This window comes from Hemitrygon akajei, chromosome 14, assembly GCF_048418815.1.
Source record: "Hemitrygon akajei chromosome 14, sHemAka1.3, whole genome shotgun sequence".
Classification (NCBI taxonomy): Eukaryota; Metazoa; Chordata; class Chondrichthyes; order Myliobatiformes; family Dasyatidae; genus Hemitrygon; species Hemitrygon akajei.
Window position 1 is genome coordinate 2190432 of NC_133137.1, and position 19864 is coordinate 2210295.

General features: G+C 40.6%; 1 protein-coding gene across 4 annotated transcripts in view; it reads right to left on the reverse strand.

Annotated features, from left to right (window-relative positions):
* LOC140738216 (paxillin-like) overlaps positions 1-17564 on the reverse strand; it is a 173800-nt gene extending 156236 nt beyond the window's left edge. The window contains exon 1 of one of the 4 annotated variants that reach the window (XM_073065324.1): positions 17127-17564. In XM_073065324.1, coding sequence (XP_072921425.1) covers positions 17127-17139 — 13 coding nt within the window. In that variant the 5' untranslated portion in view covers positions 17140-17564. Of the gene's footprint in view, positions 1-17104 lie in introns of all 4 variants that reach the window. The other 3 variants (XM_073065326.1, XM_073065325.1, XM_073065328.1) reach the window with 3 other exon arrangements.
* Positions 17565-19864: the final 2300 nt, after the last annotated feature.

Consider the following 19864-nt stretch of genomic DNA (forward strand, 5'->3'; position numbering starts at 1 on the left):
ATGTTCCTAACTAAAGCATCTGCAATTCTGAAGACTTGACGTTCAACACTTGAAGATCCTCAGCCCTCAACCTCCACAGTTCCTGACTTTAGTATTATTGAGCCTCCTCCAAAGTGTCCTTATTCCCTAAACAAGTCAGTATAACAACTATTTACATAGCTTTTCCATTGTATTAGGTGTTATAAACTAATCTAGAGATGATTAGAAGTATTACTCCTTGTTTGAGCATTGTTCGCTTTGTGTCTCGTTTGTTCGCTACTTGTGTTGTGAGCGAGAGGAACATATACAGACTCTTGTCATTATTCCCTAAACATTACAGTATAACAACTATTTACATAGCACTTAGGTATTATAGGTAATCTAGAGATGATTTAAAGTATACGGGAGGATGTGCATAGGTTATATGCAAATACTACGCCATTTTATAAGAGATTTGAGCATCCACAGGAGGTCCCAGAACCAATCCTCTGCGGATAAGGAGGGTTGACTGTAGTCTGATAACACCAAAGTGGAATTCTGGCCTCAACACTTAGCGGTACGTGTGGCGCAAATCTAATACTATGCATCAACCAGGTAACAGGAATGCTGCTAAATACAAAAAGATCCTTGATTTTAAAAAAAACCTGCCAGAAAGCTTCAATTGGGGAGTAAGTTCATCTTTCAGCAGGACAAGGACCCAAAGCACACTGCCAGAGTAATCATGGAGTGGCTTGGAGTTAATGTCCTTGAGTGGCTCAGTCAGAGTACTGACCTCTAGCAAGACCCCAAGATTTCCAGCCACTAGCACTTCCCAACTAAACTGGCATAGCTGAGCTATTTTGCGAGGAGGACAATCTTGTTACATCACATTGTGCAAAGCTACTAGAGATTTATCCAAAAAGACTACTGGCTGTGATAGCTGTGACTAGTGGTTCAACTACATACTGAGCAAAAGGGTATGTATATTTTTTAAACTTCTGACATTTCAGTTCCTGAATTTTTAGCTTTTCATGCTTTACAATCTTCTTTGTATTTTGGACCCTACTGTGAAAAAAGGAAAGTGAGATTCACAAATAAGAACTCTCAGTTAAACTGATCAAAATCCCTGGTTGTAACACTCATTTGTGTTAACAAAGGGTTGGAAATGAATACTTTTTCAAGGCACTGTGTATCCCTACATGAGTATTGTGAAGTTTGAGACTCATGCATCAACATGCAGTAATGACTAAGCTTACAGTGATTTCCCATTTACACTCTAGTACTGCACATATCATAGAATCCAGTGGTAGAGGACGACTTCCAGTAATACTTGTCAGAATATTTCTCACCGAATCCAACCCAGATCATCCCAAGGCTAAGCAAACAACTGTTTCTGTGGAAAGGAGTGGCTACAAGTAAAATAGCTCAAGAAATTTAAATACTTCTGAATTAATATTTTGTTGTTTTTGGGTGTTTTAGATTTTTTAAAAGAATTTTATATTTTTAATTGGTTTTAAATGATTTTGTTTATTTCCAAAGCCACGTTCATATACATTCAATTGTTTGATAGTTTTCAATGCTACAGGCATGGCATAATTGGTATCAAAGGTCCTGTTAGCATTTGAGGAGTGGAGGCTCTGTATACCTTAAGACTTTTCCAATTAGATTGGTGCCAAGCACTTGATAATACATTCACTGTATGTGCAGATGTAACAACAAAATTCCAGGCCCATTACCCTGGTTCTCACACTCTGACATTCAACCTAATCTTCTCTTACTTCATTTGATCCACTAACTACTCCATTATCATTTGTCAGTTACTCTCTCTTTACAGTTTGCCACATAACATCCATTTTTTAATCTCCCCTTCTTCTCTCTGCATCTTAAACCCTTTCTCAGCTGAAACATCAACATTCTCCCTCTTGATATACACTGACTGTTATCTGTTGAGTATTTCCATCATTTTATAATGCCAGTACCCTGAAACATTAATTCCATACATACACTGCCTCATCAGCTGAGTATTTCTAGCATTTTCTGTTTATACTCACCTCAGTAAATAAGGCATCTCCAAAAGGAATATAGTTATAACTAAATTGCATAATTTTGCTTGTTGAAAACCAATACAAATATAAGATTAACAAAGTTAACCAAAAGTATCTCTCTTAAATCCCCAACCATGAAGTCACCTACAAGACCAAACTAGGATACCAAATGAAAAATTTGTTTAAAATAAGCAAAATTGAACTCCATTAACATCAAACAATCACAGCTTTGAGAAAGCCAAAAATTCATGTATCAATTCTATGTCCAGTAATAACTTTAACAGTGAGCAAAGACCTCTACTGGAATGCAATTGATTATGTACCTTTATCTTTAAAGTTGTTTAGGTATCATTCACTATCAGGGAGAAAGAGGTATGTTTATTTTTCAAAATTATATAGTAGTGTGCTTTTAGACCTCTCACAGAAGTACTGCAGGCAAAACTGCTGCCATTTATCCAGTAACCTAGGGTCATTCGTGGTCTCAAATGCTGTTTACGTGGAGCTTGCCTGTATTCCCTATGACCAGGTAGATATCCCTGATGCTCAATTTTTTCCCACATCCCAGAGACGTGCACAAGGTTAATTGACCACTGTACATTGTTCCTAATGTTCAAGAGTGCGAGGAGAATCAGGAAGAGCCAACAGGAATAAGAGAAAATGTTGCAGGGAAGTAAGAGGGAGAATGGGACTGATGGGAATGCTCAGAGTTGGCACAAACTTCATGGATCAAATGGAGTAGAAGGTCTCAATTTCTACATTGTAGGGAAATATGAAATAGCATTTGAAAAAAGTGAATTAGTTTCTTTCCAAAGAGCAAGCACCAAAATTGAGTCCACAGAATGGTGGCTCAAACATCATCAGTAAACTTCATGTCTGTTCACAGCGACTGATAGTGTAGAACCATTTGTAAGGCTTTTTCAAGAAACTACAAACTGGATTGTTTATTGATCAAATTTTCTCTGTGCAGTACAATTCCATAATTTTAAAATGTTCTAGTTATAAGTATCAGCAGTAAAAGCAAACTAACAATTATTTCCCTTAAAACAACAAACTTGAACAACCTCCATACAACCTAAATTCCTCAATACCAAACACAGATAAACAATGTCATTTTTGCAATTGATGATAATTCTATTAGGTTTATAAATTAAATGTACTATTGACTAGATTCAACAAACAAGAACATAAGAAATAACAATAGGCCATCTGGCTGACGAGCCTGCTCCACCATTCAATAAGATCATGGCTGATCTGGCTGTGGACACATCTCCACCTACCTGCCTTTTTCCCATAACCCTTAATTCCCCAACTATGCACAGATATATCCAACCTCGTCTTAAATATATTTACTGAGGTAGCCTCCGTTGCTTCATCGGGCTTGTTTATTGAATATGCTTATAGTAAATTAATTTCAAAGAAAGTTCACTCAAAAAGACACCAAAGCCCTTTCTTTGATTTGAAGTTGCAAAAGTCAGAAGTTGAGAATTGACACAAATTTGACATGGGATTGGAATTCAAATTCTCTTTGGTGATTTCAGCTCCCAATTTGCAGAATGCTCAGTTCATTGTATACACTATCATCTTGCAAACATGTGGGAGGAAATAACAGGAAAACAAAATCTCCTGCCATTTATCTCAGGTCTTTTGGGAAAACAGAAGATATTTGAAGGCACTACCAAGCACATCTTTTCCTCCCCCCCCCCCCCACCCACTTTCTGCTTTCCGCAGGGATCGCTCCCTACGGGACTCCCTTGTCCATTCACCCCCCCATCCCTTCCCACCGATCTCCCTCCTGGCACTTATCCTTTCAAGCGGAACAAGTGCTACAGCTGCCCTTAAGCTTCCTCTTTCACCACCATTCAGGGTCCCAGACAGTCCTTCTAGGTGAGGCAACACTTCACGGGTGAGTCGGCTGGTGTGGTATACTGTGTCCAGTGCTCCCAGTGTGGCCTTTTATATATTGGTGAGACCCGACTCAGACTGGGAGACCATTTTGCTGAACACCTACGCTCTGTCCGCCAGAGAAAGCAGGATCTCCCAGTGGCCACGCATTTTAATTCCACATCCCATTCCCATTCTGATGTCTACCCGTGGCCTCCTCTACTGTCAAGATGAAGCCACACTCAGGTTGGAGGAACAACATCTTATATACCAGCTGGGTAGCCTCCAACCTGATGGCATGAACATTGACTTCTCTAACTTCCGTTAATGCCCCTCCTCCCCTTTTACCCTATCCCTGATATATTTAGCTTTTTTCCTCCCTCTTTTTTTTCTCTCTTTCTGCCCATCACTGCCTGTTCTCCATCTCCCTCTGTTGCTCCCCTCCCCCTTTCTTTCTCCCAAGGCCTCCCGTCCCATGATCCTTTCCCTTCTCTAGCTCTGTATCCCTTTTGCCAATCACCTTTCCGGCTCTCAGCTTCACCCCACCCCCTCCGGTCTTCTATCATTTCGCATTTTTCCCTCCCCCTCCTATTTTCAAATCTAGATAGATAGATACTTTATTCATCCCCATGGGGAAATTCAACTTTTTTTCCAATGTCCCATACACTTGTTGTAGCAAAACTAATTACATACAATACTTAACTCAGTAAAAAATATGATATGCATCTAAATCACTATCTCAAAAAGCATTAATAATAGCTTTTAAAAAGTTCTTAAGTCCTGGCGGTAGAATTGTAAAGCCTAATGGCATTGGGGAGTATTGACCTCTTCATCCTGTCTGAGGAGCATTGCATCGATAGTAACCTGTCGCTGAAACTGCTTCTCTGTCTCTGGATGGTGCTATGTAGAGGATGTTCAGAGTTATCCATAATTGACCGTAGCCTACTCAGCGCCCTTCGCTCAGCTACCGATGTTAAACTCTCCAGTACTTTGCCCACGACAGAGCCCGCCTTCCTTACCAGCTTATTAAGACGTGAGGCGTCCCTCTTCTTAATGCTTCCTCCCCAACACGCCACCACAAAGAAGAGGGCGCTCTCCACAACTGACCTATAGAACATCTTCAGCATCTCACTACAGACATTGAATGACGCCAACCTTCTTAGGAAGTACAGTCGACTCTGTGCCTTCCTGCACAAGGCATCTGTGTTGGCAGTCCAGTCTAGCTTCTCGTCTAACTGTACTCCCAGATACTTGTAGGTCTTAACCTGCTCCACACATTCTCCATTAATGATCACTGGCTCCATATGAGGCCTAGGTCTCCTAAAGTCCACCACCATCTCCTTGGTCTTGGTGATATTGAGACGCAGGTAGTTTGAGTTGCACCATATCACAAAGTCCTGTATCAGTTTCCTATACTCCTCCTCCTGTCCATTCCTGACACACCCCACTATGGCCGTGTCATCAGCGAACTTCTGCACATGGCAGGACTCCGAGTTATATTGGAAGTCTGATGTGTACAGGGTGAACAGGACCGGAGAGAGTACGGTTCCCTGCGGCGCTCCTGTGCTGCTGACCACCGTGTCAGACCTACAGTCTCCCAACCGCACATACTGAGGTCTATCTGTCAAGTAGTCCACTATCCAAGAGTCTACTCCCATCTCCGTTAGTTTGTGCCTTAAGATCTTGGGCTGGATGGTGTTAAAGGCACTAGAGAAGTCAAGGAATGTAATCCTCACAGCACAACTGACCCCCTCTAGGTGAGAGAGTGATTTGTGCAGCAAATACGTGATAGCATCCTCCACTCCCACCTTCTCCTTATACGCAAACTGAAGAGGATCCTGGGCGTGCCTGGCTTGTGGCCTCAGATTCTGTATTATCAGCCGCTCCATGGTCTTCATAACGTGCGACGTCAAGGCAACAGGTCTGAAGTCATTCAACTCCTTTGGTTGTGGTTTCTTCGGTACCGGGACAATACAGGATGTTTTCCACTGTCTGGGTACTCTTCTCTGCTCCAGGCTCATGTTGAAGATGCGCTGTAGTGGTTCTCCCAGCTCAGTCGCACAGGCCCTCAGTAATCGTGGGGAAACTCCATCCAGTCCAGCCGCCTTGCTGGTACAGATCTTCCTCAGTTGACCTTCCACCTGTGCAGCCGTAATCCTGGGCGTGGGCAAGGTCTCCACTCTTACTATCTTTCCTTTCAATTAGTCCTGACAAAGGGTCTCGGCCCGAAACGTCAACAGTGCTTCTCCCTATAGATGCTACCTGGCCTGCTGTGTTCCACCAGCATTTTGTGTGTGTTGCTTCAATTTCTAGCATCTGCAGATTTCCTCGTGTTTGATATTTGAAGGCATTACCTTTTGGCAAATCCCCTAGATTTGCCAAAAAAGACAGTGAGAGTCACACAGGAATTGGAGGAATATATCACTATTATTATTCAAACCAGTGCATTTTTGGCACAATACAATAACTTTTATTATTAATTAATTCATGCAACTGCTGAACAAAAGAGATTGGGACAAAGTATTTTGTACTGATTCAACATGCTTCCCATTTGATCATGAAGAGATTAATAAAACCAGAAGGAATTAATCAGTGCAATTTTGGCCTTGTATATTAAATACCTATATTAATTACCCATCTTTATTACTGACACAGCAAACAAAGTTTCCAAAGTCTGTATTTCAACCCACTATTAATAAATGCATACTTCAAGATGGCAGATAGTAGTCTTTTATTGCCAGAACTTAAATATCTTGACCCTTGGTGTAAAATTAAGACAACTATGAACAGCAACATGAGGTAGCTTTTAAAGATTTAATAAGGACAGTTCTGTCTGGGGAAAGATAGATTTATGACCTAACAGCTATGCAACACTTGAATTTATAAATAACTTTTGTCATAGAATTCCTAGATGTGTAGACAATTCTAAATAGGAGACAGCAGATAACTTAATAACAAGCAGCAGTTAATCTCTTCACAACAATCAATAGCTGTTCTCAACAAGTGGAAAGTGTCCAAATTACTTTCATTCAAAATGGAAATGGCAGATCTTAATTAGCCCCTGGCAATGCCAATCTGGATTAAACAGAAATTGCTTAGAATCTAGTAGCTCCTTTTAAGTAACGATACGTACTTAAATAGAAGACATAACACAGAAGAAATTGACATTAACTATTTCATTGATTTTAATTCCATAGTTTACAAGTTTGTAATAATTAAGTATTGAGAGCCTAAATTAATTAAGGGTTTCTTGATTTTAACTACCATCAATAGTATGGAAAAAGGATTTCCTTGGTTTGCAATGCTTAGGAATTTATATGCAATTAATTACAGGAAGGTTTCTAACGGCAACTGTACAGCCTTGTTTGGTAGGCTGTCAGATAATAATCTGTGGTGTAATTCACTGAGTATTTACAGACTGAAATTATAAGAAGTCTGTCCTGGGAGCTGTATTTTATTAAACTGGAACAAGTAATTCCTAAACTGGACTCAACTGTTTGCAAATCCCAAATGGTTAAGATGCATTGAGCTATCAGAACGTGAGATATACATTAAAATGCAGTCTTATATTATAAATTATAATACCTTGCAAAAGTTAATTCCTACTGAATCCTCAATACAACACTTTTATAATGATCATGCTTAAAAACTCTATAGACAATGTGAATCAGTATTTACTTCCAAACTTGATTAAATTGGGTGCCCAAAGAAATTAAGAATGAAAGACTCCTATTTTGCCAAGAGCCACTGAATTTGGAAGGAGAAGCTCGTGTTTGACCAGGAATAGTTGGCACTAAAAGCTTTTATAAATTGCTGCTACTCTCTTTATTGTTCGATTTAACAGGTTAAGAAATTACTTCCAAAATTAAATTTAAAAATGTACATAACTAGAAATTAAAATCGAATCCAATATTCATCCAGTATAAAGAGATGAAACCTCTTACGGTTAGTACAGACAGATGATGCACAACTCCCCAAGAGAGAACAAGATTAACCACAATCCATTACATTCTGAAGTCTTCTGGACGTGCATCACATGAAGTTTACCAGCAGGGAAAATAAACTAATACCACAAATCTATCAGATTTGTCTCTCACTTGATGCAATCCTCAAGTCAAGAATCAGCAACCATTCTATTACATTTAAGTCAACCTTACATTTAGCATGGAGATCCAACACTCATCCTTTGACAGAATACTTACCTCCTTAAAAACCTAAATTGATATATTTTCATTTTCTTTCACTTCCATCAGGACTGCAGCAGATGTCATTAGAAAGAAATAATTAGATAATACTAATGGGTCAGAGGCAAAAATCATGTCCCAGTATAAATACAGAGCTACTCCATCCTAGTTAGAAGATATATTTAAATACATGATAATCACATCCTAATTCAAGGCACAATGTTCACAGCTAAGTTCAAAGATTCTACAACCAGACACAAAGACCTAAAAGTATATTTCCAACTATAACACTAATGATATTAATTAATTTTAAATGGAAATTCTAACAGTATTCATACATCTACAGTACTGTGCAAAAGGCTTAGGCACATGTGAAAAAATTCTGTAAAGCAAAGATGCTTTCAAAAATAATGAAAAGGTTTCTAAATATCAAAACATGTTACTATAAAGAACAGTAAAAAAAACTAAGTCAAATCAATATTTTGTGAACCCACCCTTTGCCTTTAAAACTTCACCAATTCACCCGGTATACTGTCATACAGTTTTATAAGAAAATCAGCTGGTTGTTCCAAGCATCTTGGAGAATTTGCCACAGTTCTTCTGCAGACTTCAGTTGTTTCACTTGCTTCTGTCTCTTTAGATAATCCTGTACACACTCGATGATGTTAAGATCAAGGCTCTATGGAGGCCATACCATTGTTGCAGAACTCTGTCCTTTGTTTTCCACTGAAGGTAGCCCTTTACGAATTTGGCCATATGTTTGGAGTCATTGTTCTGCTGCAGAATGAAATTGGGACCAAACAGATGCCCCCGATAGTATTGCGTGATGGATGAGAATCTGCTTGTACTTCTCAGCATTGAGGATTCCATTAATTCTGACCAGTTCACCAACTCCATTTGGAGAAATGCAGCCACAAACTTCCAGGAAACCTCCACCGTGCTACCCGTTGGCTGCAGACACTCATCCATGTAGCATTTTTCAGGTCATGTATGGACAAACTGCCTCTTGCTTGAGCCAGAATTTTCAAATTTTGACTTGTCAGTCTAGAGCACTTACTGCCATTGCTCAACTTGGCTTTGTTTCCACTTCAGAGGAATGGCTGATGGCTTCAACTCTTCCATGAAGATCATTTCTGAAAGGTTTGTAAAGGCTGGAGAGGAGTTCCAGTTGGGTTCTTGGGTTCCAGTGGTTTCTGTGAATTCAGAACAGACAGCAGTGCTGGACTTCTGATTTAGAAGGGACATCAGTTTGATGTATCTCTCGTCTACTGCACTGTTTCTGTGGCTGACCACTCTATTTCTGCTCCACAACCTTACCCATTTCTCTGGCCTTCTTCAGAAAAGCTTGGAAAGCACATCTTGAAACTGCTACCTGCTACGAAATTTCTGCTTAGGAGAGACTTTGTTGATGCTGGATGACCACTTTGTGTCTTATTGCTATGCTCACTCTTGCCATGGTATAAGAATTGATGATTTGAAAGTTAAATTGTCACATCTGCCACACCCTCACCTTTTATCCTAGTTGTCCTTTGCCCAGTTTGATTCCTTCTATACCCGTTTCTATTTCTATTAATCAGATTAGCTCATAACTTATGTCAATGATCATTAGGACCTGTTTGTTATCTTTGTTTAATCATCCACTGGGTTATATACCCAAAAAGTAATTAAATTTTTATTGAAAGGTGATCTAATACCCAATATGTTACTTTAAGGAAATACAAACATTTCTCTGTAGCATTTAACTTTTTAGAAAATGAATGTTTGGAAATCTAAAATTTCTCTTTTCTACTGCCACACTAATGCAGAGACAAAACATAAACATCTAAAATAAAATTTATATTAAAAAATCTAGGTGCCTAAGTCTTTTGGATAGTACTGTATGACAAAAGTTTCTAAAAGGATATATTCAAAGAATTTCTTATTATATTTGTTACACGTGAATAACTTTACCATACAGAGTTTTGTTTTGTGCCTTCAACTGCTGAGATAAATAAACATCTTCACTGAAGGAATTAATTTTCCTTTCTACCAACAAAGCAAGCACTCTGTAGTAGAATCAAAAGTAAAAGCTGAAAAATTCAACCAACACAGACCAAGATACTTTCTTGCTAGTAGACTTGTCTGACCAATCCCTGGAATGTGACCCTTTATGTGAAATTTGTGCAATACCAGGAATACAACAAGTAGGTTCTGACATGAGTGAAACAATAAAGGTTTATCTCACTCCAGTTACAAAATATGTGAATAAGCACTCCAATATGGAAAGCATACTTTGAACTTTTTTCTTCTTGTAAGGACCACAATTATCCCATTATTTTATATGCTGCCTTTTGAAAATATGATACAATGCTTAAACAGGATGAGAAGCAATTGGCAACCCTCATCCTGTTGATCCATTGAAACAATAGTGCTGGTGCTTCTCAGCTCGTGATCTGGGTTCCATCCTGACCTTTTGTCCATTTATGTGGGGATATGCAAGTTCTCCCTGTGACTAAATTGGTTTTCCCCAGGCACTCTCACTTTCAGAAGGCATCTTGGAAACAAGCAGGATGGAAAGGGATGGAATTTCTGGCTGCTGGCATCTTCTGCCAAGTACATTCCTGTATGCCTTCTCTTCCCCCACCATTCCCCCCCCCCCCCCCACATTCTCACTCAGGGACTGGGTTGAGCTGGGAGTGTTGAGCTCACTGATCACATAGTTTGGCTGGTAACTGCTCTTACCAGGCCTGCCCACTCTCCTATCACAGCTGTTTTGCAATCCTCCCCCAAACACAGTTTTCTTTTTCCATTTCTGACACGAACAATTTGGATTACGTACAGTTCTAAGAAATGAATTCTGTTAAGATGTAGGGAATGCCTGTACAAGGGTGCAGGTGAGTATTTCAAAGTAAATTTATTATGAAGGTACATATATATCACCATATAGAACCCTGAGATTTGTTTTCTTGTGGGCATACTTAATAAATCCACAAAATAATAACCATAATAGAATCAACTAAAGGCAGCGCCTTCACTTAAGAGTGGCCACTTATGAGCTATGTACAGAGGCCATGAAGAGACATCTAATTTTTGGGACAGAGCAGTTTAAAAAAAACCATCTCCCCAGTACTGTCAGGACAGAAAAAAATGGTAATTGACAAAAATATCAAAAGCAATTAGCAGCTCAAAAAGTGCTCTGCCAAAAGATGCCACTGAAGGTTAAGGAAAATAGGTCTATTCCCAACACAACATTTTTCCATCCATGTCCTGCCTAGTGTTCATCATGGATCTGATAATTTAGGCCACTGTTAACTGGGGATTAAATTTCAGTAAATTAACCTTTATCCCATTTTATCCACAGTAAATGAAGAGGTGTCCCAATTTGAAACGTTTGAATTATCTTTTCTACTTCATCTCCATGCCCTTCCATATTTATGATTGCAGATCAATTTTATATCGCCAAAGTAAGAGGGAATAATGCAGCCAATAAAAGCTAAATTGGTAATTTCCATAAAACAAGTCATCTAAAATATTTTAAAACAAAACCCTCTCCCAAAGCCTTTCAATTTAATGTGGGTTGTTTTATTTTGGTACTCTTAAAATCATTTTCAACTGTGTTTTCCAACTACTTCTTAGCTTCCATCTTATCTTAACTAGGAAGTCCCCTTGCATTTTTATATAAATATTCCTTCACCACTAGACCAAATAGGGCACAGGGCACTCTATTAAATCTACAAAGAACTGTTCATATTTACTAGGTTCCTGTGCAGAATTCATGGTCATGATTCAAAGAGCTGACCATAAACATTAATGAGAAAATCTGCAAGTAGAGAGTAGTTCCTAAGTGCACTGGCAAGGGAATGCACTTTTTTATATGAAGAGTGGAGAAGGCTGTCACTGCAAATTGTTCTGCTATAAACAGAAGGGTATCTGCTGCACCCAGAAATCAATCTTCAGACCACGAGATTTTGATTCTGTTCGTCACACTGAAGTTACAAAAATAGATTGGTGAAAGAATATCATCCAGCACATTCTTCACTGAAGTTATTAGTTCACTCACCCAGTGAGTTGAATCCTCAATTCAATAGTAATAATTCAAAACTGGAGGAATGTTCATTGAGAGTTTGATGTATTCTACCGAACATCCAATCCTTCCCACATCAGTGATTTATCCTTCACTCCAACTGTGTTGGATTTATCCCACAACCTCTAATACCACTCACTCAGCCCTTCATGAATTCTGAATTAGTTGGTTAGATATTATTTGCCTTTTCTGCTTGTATTCTCATTTCTTAAAGTACTATGTTTCACTTTGTAGTGGGTTTAGTTTTCACTTTGTATTGAAATAGGTCTTACTTTTCTTATTTTTGACAAGAATTTTTGTAACACAATTAATTTTGGTCCTGAAACTGTCACCCCCTTTTCTGTGACTGCTGTCCTGTGATGGGTCTTGGCCCAAATCATTTTATTCCTCTCCATTTGCTTGAGTTCCTCTGACATTTTACTCTGGATTTCCACCATCTGCAGAATGCCTTGTGTTTATCTGCCTTAGTTTTGGTTTAACATTCACATTAATAGTTGGAATTGTCGCATAGTATTATAGGGAAAACAATTCAAAGTATTCTAGGAAGAACGTTTCTAGCTCAGTATGATCTCATGCCAAAATCCAGAGTGGTCAAGGTAAGGATTGTCAGTGAAGTATAGAATTACAGTAGTACTGTCCAGATCCTGAAATTCATGTGAATGAGCAGGTTTCAGTGAGACTGTTGATCACTTGAAGAAAACACTGTCACAAATTTGATGTGTCAAATAGCATATCCTATGATTCTCTATTGTACATAACAGTTCCTTGTACTATCCCTCTCCTAGGACAAGATTACAGCAGAGAAGGCAATTGAGGAACTGAGACTACACAGCCTTCTGGAGTACAGTATTCCACAGATTCACCATCCTCTGTATGAAGAAATCTCTCATCCAATTCTACATATTCTGAGATTTATGAACATAGGAATGCAAGACTTCTCAGCTAGGGGCAACATCCTCTCGCCATCTAGCTATAAGCATTTAGTGATTTTCAATGACATCTCCTCTCATTCTTCTAACCCCTGGATAACATAGACCAAGTCCAGTCAATCATTCTTAAACAACTATCCATTCTTGTAAACAATCTAGTGAATCTTGATGCTCTCTTTCTATGGAAGGTATATCCTTTTTTAGAAGATCAACACACACATAATATTCAAAGTGAGATCTCACCAAGGCTGTGTATGTTTACCTGCAAGCAAAATGACATGTTTTCTTCTGTATTGAAATCACATTTATTAAATGACAACATACTATTTGCCTTAACATCTGTACCAACAGCAAAACTCAAACTCCTGCCATTTAAATAATACTCTGCTTTTCTGTTAAGTGCAGTAGATGGATAATTTTACATTTTACCATATTACATTCCAACTACTTTTGTAAAAACACCAATTCTCACCAATTTTCTATTTTCACCTCCCCACTTTAAATATTGGTCATATCCTATTTTCCAATCCAGAACAATTGCAAAGTATATACCTTGGATATGACCAATATTTAAAGCAGGGAGGTGAAAATAGGAAATCACAGTACAGTTAGCAGATTATAAGTAGTAAGAAAATGCTGGAATCCATCATGAACGACGGAGAAAGACAACACTTTGGGGAAAGAACAAAATGGTACGATTAAGCAGAATCAGCAAGAATTTATAAAAGGAATATAACGTTTGATTAATCTACTGGAATTGGTATAGATAAGGAGGAACCAATGGATGTGCTGTATTTCAATTTCCACATGGCTTTTAATGAAGTTCCGCACAGGAGGTTTACCATCAGGGTGAGAGCCCATGATGGAGGTGTAAGTAAAATGACAACATCGATTGAGAATTGGTGTTTCTACAAAAGTAGCTGGAATGTAATATGGTAAAATGTAAAATTATTCATCTACTGCACTTAACAGAAAAGCAGGACCATTTCTTTCAAAACTCTGGTATGTAGATCATTAGCCTCTTAGGATTTATCAGCTTTTAGTCTTATCCACTTCACTCATAGCTTTTTATAACTAATAATTAATTATTTCCTTCAGTACCACAATTTCAGTAGACTCTTGATTCCCTAGTACTTTGGACAAATTTTTTCTGCCCTCTCCCATGAAGAAAAGCACAATCTATGTCACTAAAACAGATTATCTGATTACACAGTCAATGAGCAACAATTGCGCATAACTGTTTTTTTTGGTCTTGTGCAAGAGCGACAAACTTTCATGGTGTGACATTGACTGCAAATCACTTTAGTGCCCAAAGGAAATATACAATTGGCCTGGTCCAGTATTCTAAAAATAAGCAAGGCCTTTTATATAAAAACAGTATCAATTTTGTTCTTGATAAAACAAAGAGTATTTCCAATAAGATTTGAAGTTGTAAAAATTGTGAGTAAAGCCTGCATCAAAACCTGCTCCAATGCAACTCCAAAGGGATAGGATAGGACAACAGAGAACTAAAAATCAAATTCAGATTTGTGATCTGAACAGTACTTCTTTTTTGAGTGGAAATTATGAAGTCAACAAATATTAGGCAGAGGAAGCATTTCTTTTTGAACAAATCTACAACTGAAATTCAAAAATATTTAACAAATTTTTGTTGATTTGATCCCTAGGGATGGGCCAGGTAACATAACAGTTTTCCAAACTCTAAATTTCCATTCAGTCTCTCTTTCTAGTACATTGTGGATCCCACCAACTAATGCACCAATCATGCAGAGACATTAGTGAACTCAAATGTGCAGCTATTTATTTGTACAGCTTGCCATACATACTGAAAAATGTTAAATACAACTATGAATATTTTAACAGTACAAAATTCAGTTGATGTGCTGAACAGATCAATAGTTAATAAGTTAAGCATATTTTTATTAATGATATATTGCAAAATCACAAAACGGGCACAGCATGGAAGGAGGCCATTCAGCCTATCATAATGATGCCAGCAACCTGCAAAAGCAAACCAATTAGTTCCGCTCCACTGGCCTTTCCCTAAAGTTCTGCACTGCTACCCTCGCCCACCCTTTTCAAGAACTTAGCCAGATCTCTTCAACACAATGAACCTTCCACTGGGAAAACAACTCAGATCTATCTACTTACTGTATAAAAAGTCAGTAAAGAGAAAGAATTGAGCGTTATTGCCACATATACATTGAAACATATGGTAAAATGTGCTATTTGCATCAATGACCAACACAGTCTGAGAATTTGCTACAGGCAGTCCTCAAGGGTTGCAATGCTTCCGGCACCAACATATAATGGCCACAACTTACTAACCCAAACCTGTACGTCTTTGGAATGTGGGAGGAAACCCATGTAGTCACGGGGAGAACGTACAAAAGTCCTTACAGACAGCAGTGGGAAATGAATCCCAGTCACTGGTGCTGTAAAGGTTTACACTACCATGCTGCACCTTTTGGTTATTTTGCCATCTTTCCAAGTCCTCTGGCTCTCAGCTCTACATCCAGTGGGAATAATCTCTAACAATTACCCTTCATTTCTTCAGCGGATTCCCCTCAACCTGTTTAAAGTAGACCAAGACTACCTTGTCTGTCTCTACAACCAATTCAAGTCTGCCAAGTCCATGAATCATTTGACAGCCTTGTTCACTTTAACATTCCTCTCAAACTCAATGTGTCTCAATAACTCGATCTTGAGGTTACAATGTATTACATTTTGGTTTCCTCTTGGGCTGTACTCTAAACTAAAATTATCTGTTCTGATCTGTAAAACATCTCCTTCCTGAAGGCAAAAGGAATGAGTAGTATGGGACAGAAATATATTTGATGCCTGGAGATATGAGTAATAATCACCATGGCAGGTTACATCAACTACACGTTAAACAAATGTGCTGTACACCCTGACACCAACAACATATATTCCAAAACAAATACTGGCTTGTAACATGGGAGAGTCATACACATTATGGAAATAAACTATCTGTGGAAATGCAGACACCAAAGGAATCTGCCCACGCCTGTGAAAAAATCAGATTATGGAAAATTTACGCCAGGGGCTATGGATTCTGGTTATCTTTTAAAACGGGACAGTTTTGCAATGCTTCATTTATCCTGTGAAATATTAAATTCACACACAATCAACGATTACCTCCCACGATTATAAATCAAATGAATCGTTTCTAGTAACCCACAAATATCAAATTCCTACTGGTCAATCACTACATAAAATCTTTATTCCTTCTGATTTACCCTCCCAGCAGCTACGAAATCAACCCACTCGTCTCCTAGACAGCTATTTAGATCGTTATTCTAGTCGGCAAGTAATCAAATCATGACTCTCCTGTAAGGCAGTTAACAACAAATCATACTGCTAATCCCCATAACCCAACAGGACCGTCAACTTTCACGCGAGCTCCCACAACCTGCAAGACCGACCGAGAATGTTGCCCTTCCTCGCAGAGATCTCCACTCCTTGGTAGTCCCAGGTCGCCCCACTAATCCAGATCCTCAAAGGGATAATTTCCCCCACCCAACCCCCTACGTGAACGTTAACATTTAATCGGATCACCAGAACCCGCCCCGGGCTGATCTTCTGGAGACAGGGAAAGTTTGTTGCCCAGAGTTCGGGTCCCTTGCGATCAAACAACGCTTACAGCCCTGGGGGCTCCAAACAAACAGGAAAACTTTTCAAGATCCTTCAAACAAACTTCTAGCGGCGCTGACCCGGGACGAGGAACGGGGGGAGGGGGTGGGGGCCGCTAAACCCGGTGAGTGAGCTAGCCTCCCTTGGTCGTCGCCGTCGACCTCACACCCACCGGAGCCCTCAGCCGCTCACCGGCCTGCCTCGTCCGCTCACCGGCCTGCCTCGTTCGCCCACCGGGCCGGGCAACGGCCTGCCAGGTACTGGTAACCAGGACTACCTCCTCGGCCTGCCTGGCAACTGGTGCTGGGTGCGGTTGCCGGGGCTCGAGGGGATACCCAGCTTCCCCCCCCGCTCCCCGGTTGACCTGTGTCCCAGCCCGCCCAATCTCACCGTCCGTGTCAGCATCCCTTACCCAGGTCGTCCATGTTCCGACAGCAAGTGGCCGAGCCCGGCGGGACCGAGCTGCTGAGGCCGGCGCGGACGCTCTCCGACAGGCAGCGGTCGAGTGAGGCGGCCCAGCGCTCGTCTGGCGAGGAGGAGAGGAGAGGGGTGGGGGCGAGCGGGGAGGTGGGACTCCCAGTCACGCGCGGGCACGGAAAGGGGCGGGGAGCGCGCGCCCACAGCCGGAGGGACGTAGCGGTAGCGGGCAGCTGCCTGCCAGTGTGTCCGCTGGTCGGTGCTGCCCGGCCCGCCGCATTCCTCCTGGGCACCGCTTCAGGTGGCACGGCTCCGTCAGCTCAGGCATAAAGTGTGCCACCACCAGGACGTTCCATCTACCGGGCATCACATCTATTATTTCTCGCAGGGATCACGCCCACTCTTCACCTCCTTCAATATCCAGGCGCTTTACAGGCAGAGAGAGGCAGCGTGGAAACAACCCCTTGGCCCATCATTCTGCCCTCACCACCAATCACTAATCCCATGTTAAACTTTCTATTCAACTCTTCCCAGATCTTACCACTCTCCAACGCAATAGGGACAATTTACAGTGGCAATTCACCTGTACATCTTTGGGATGTGGAAGGAGACTGGTACATCTGGAGGAAACCCACAACACTGGGAGAAAGAGCAAACTCCACACAATTTACCCTAAACGCCCCTCAACATGACCATCACACCCAAAACTCACCATGGGATTCAAATCCACTAATGACAAGGGTACCATGTCCACCTGTCATTCACTACACACGTCACCATTCACCATGAGAAATAGACCCACTTCTACCTTGCATCAGATTATCACATCTGCTTTTCACTGTGGCCACCACATCAAACCCTCATCAACATTAAGCAAGGACATGATGGCTAGATGGGAGATGCCAGAGAGTAGTGGTGGATAATTGTTTATCGGGATGGAGGCCGGTGACTAGCGGGGTGCCTCAGGGATCTGTTTTGGGCCCAATGTTGTTTGTAATATACATAAATGATCTGGATGATGGGGTGGTAAATTGGATTAGTAAGTATGCTGCTGATACTAAGGTAGGAGGTGTTGTGGATAATGAGGTGGGTTTTCAAAGCTTGCAGGGAGATTTATGCCGGTTAGAAGAATGGGCTGAACGTTGGCAGATGGAGTTTAATGCTGAGAAGTGTGAGGTTCTACATTTTGGCAGGAATAATCCAAATAGAACATACAGGGTAAATGGTAGGGCATTGAGGAATGCAGTGGAACAGAGAGATCTAGGAATAACAGTGCATAGTTCCCTGAAGGTGGAGTCTCATGTAGATAGGGTGGTGAAGAAGGCTTTTGGAATGCTGGCCTTTATAAATCAGAGCATTGAGTACAGAAGTTGGGATGTAATGTTAAAATTGTACAAGGCATTGGTAAGGCCAAATTTGGAATATTGTGTACAGTTCTGGTCACCGAATTATAGGAAAGATATTAATAAATTAGAGAGAGTGCAGAGACGATTTACTAGGATGTTACCTGGGTTTCAGCACTTAAGTTACAGAGAAAGGTTGAACAAGTTAGGTCTCTATTCATTGGAGCGTAGAAGGTTGAGGGGGGATTTGATCGAGGTATTTAAAATGTTGAGAGGGATAGATAGAGTTGACGTGAATAGGCTGTTTCCATTGAGAGTAGGGGAGATTCAAATGAGAGGACATGATTGGAGAGTTGGGGGCAAAAGTTTAAGGGAAACACGAGGGGGTATTTCTTTACTCAGAGAGTGATAGCTGTGTGGAATGAGCTTCCTGTAGAAGTAGTAGAGGCCAGTTCAGTTGTGTCATTTAAGGTAAAATTGGATAGGTATATGGACAGGAAAGGAGTGGAGGGTTATGGGCTGAGTGTGGGTAGGTGGGACTAGGTGAGATTAAGAGTTCGGCACGGACTAGGAGGGCCGGAATGGCCTGTTTCCGTGCTGTGATTGTTATATGGTTACATCTGATAAGGCCCAGGGCCTGAGGATGGAAAACAAACTGTGTTCATCTCTGTTACCCCATGCCAATTAAAGCATCGAAGCCCAGTGTTCAGTGCTGTCTGCCTGTATTTCTTCTCCACCCCTCTCTTCTCACTACTACCATTGGATGGGATGTGCTGTGCAGGAGTCTTGGGTCCTATGCCACTGTATTCAGTAGCAGTTACTGCTTTGCAGCCGTTGGCCACCTGGACTAGCTTTACTCGCTGAACTGACTCCGCAGCTGTAGACTCAGTTTCAGGGCTCTGCGGCTCATGGTCTAAGTATTATCTGTTTACTTTTTTGCTATTTGCACCATCTGTCCTTTTTGCACATTGTATGTTTGTCAGTCTTTGGTATGTGGGTTTTTTCATGGATTCTATTGTTTCTTTGTTTTGTGCATGCCTGCAAGAAGATGAATCTCAAGATTTATATGATAAACATACTTCAATAATAAATTTGAACTTTCAACTTTGAAATTATCGTTCATTGACCTGGCACTTATTGCCAACTATTTATATGCACTCTTCACCTTGCACATCTTATCGGATGAGTTCCACCTTCCAGTCTCAGGTAGAACTCAACACTTTGGCAGACCGCAAAAAGATGGAGGAAGAGATAAGGTCCTACTTTGCATCTTCAGCCACAGCTTCCACAATGCTCCTCCTGGTCTCCAAGCTCTTCCTCTGCGGATGTCCGGAGCTCTATTGACAAGCCTAGGGCATGGGAGGTTAGTATGGCAAACAGCAGGAGAAGA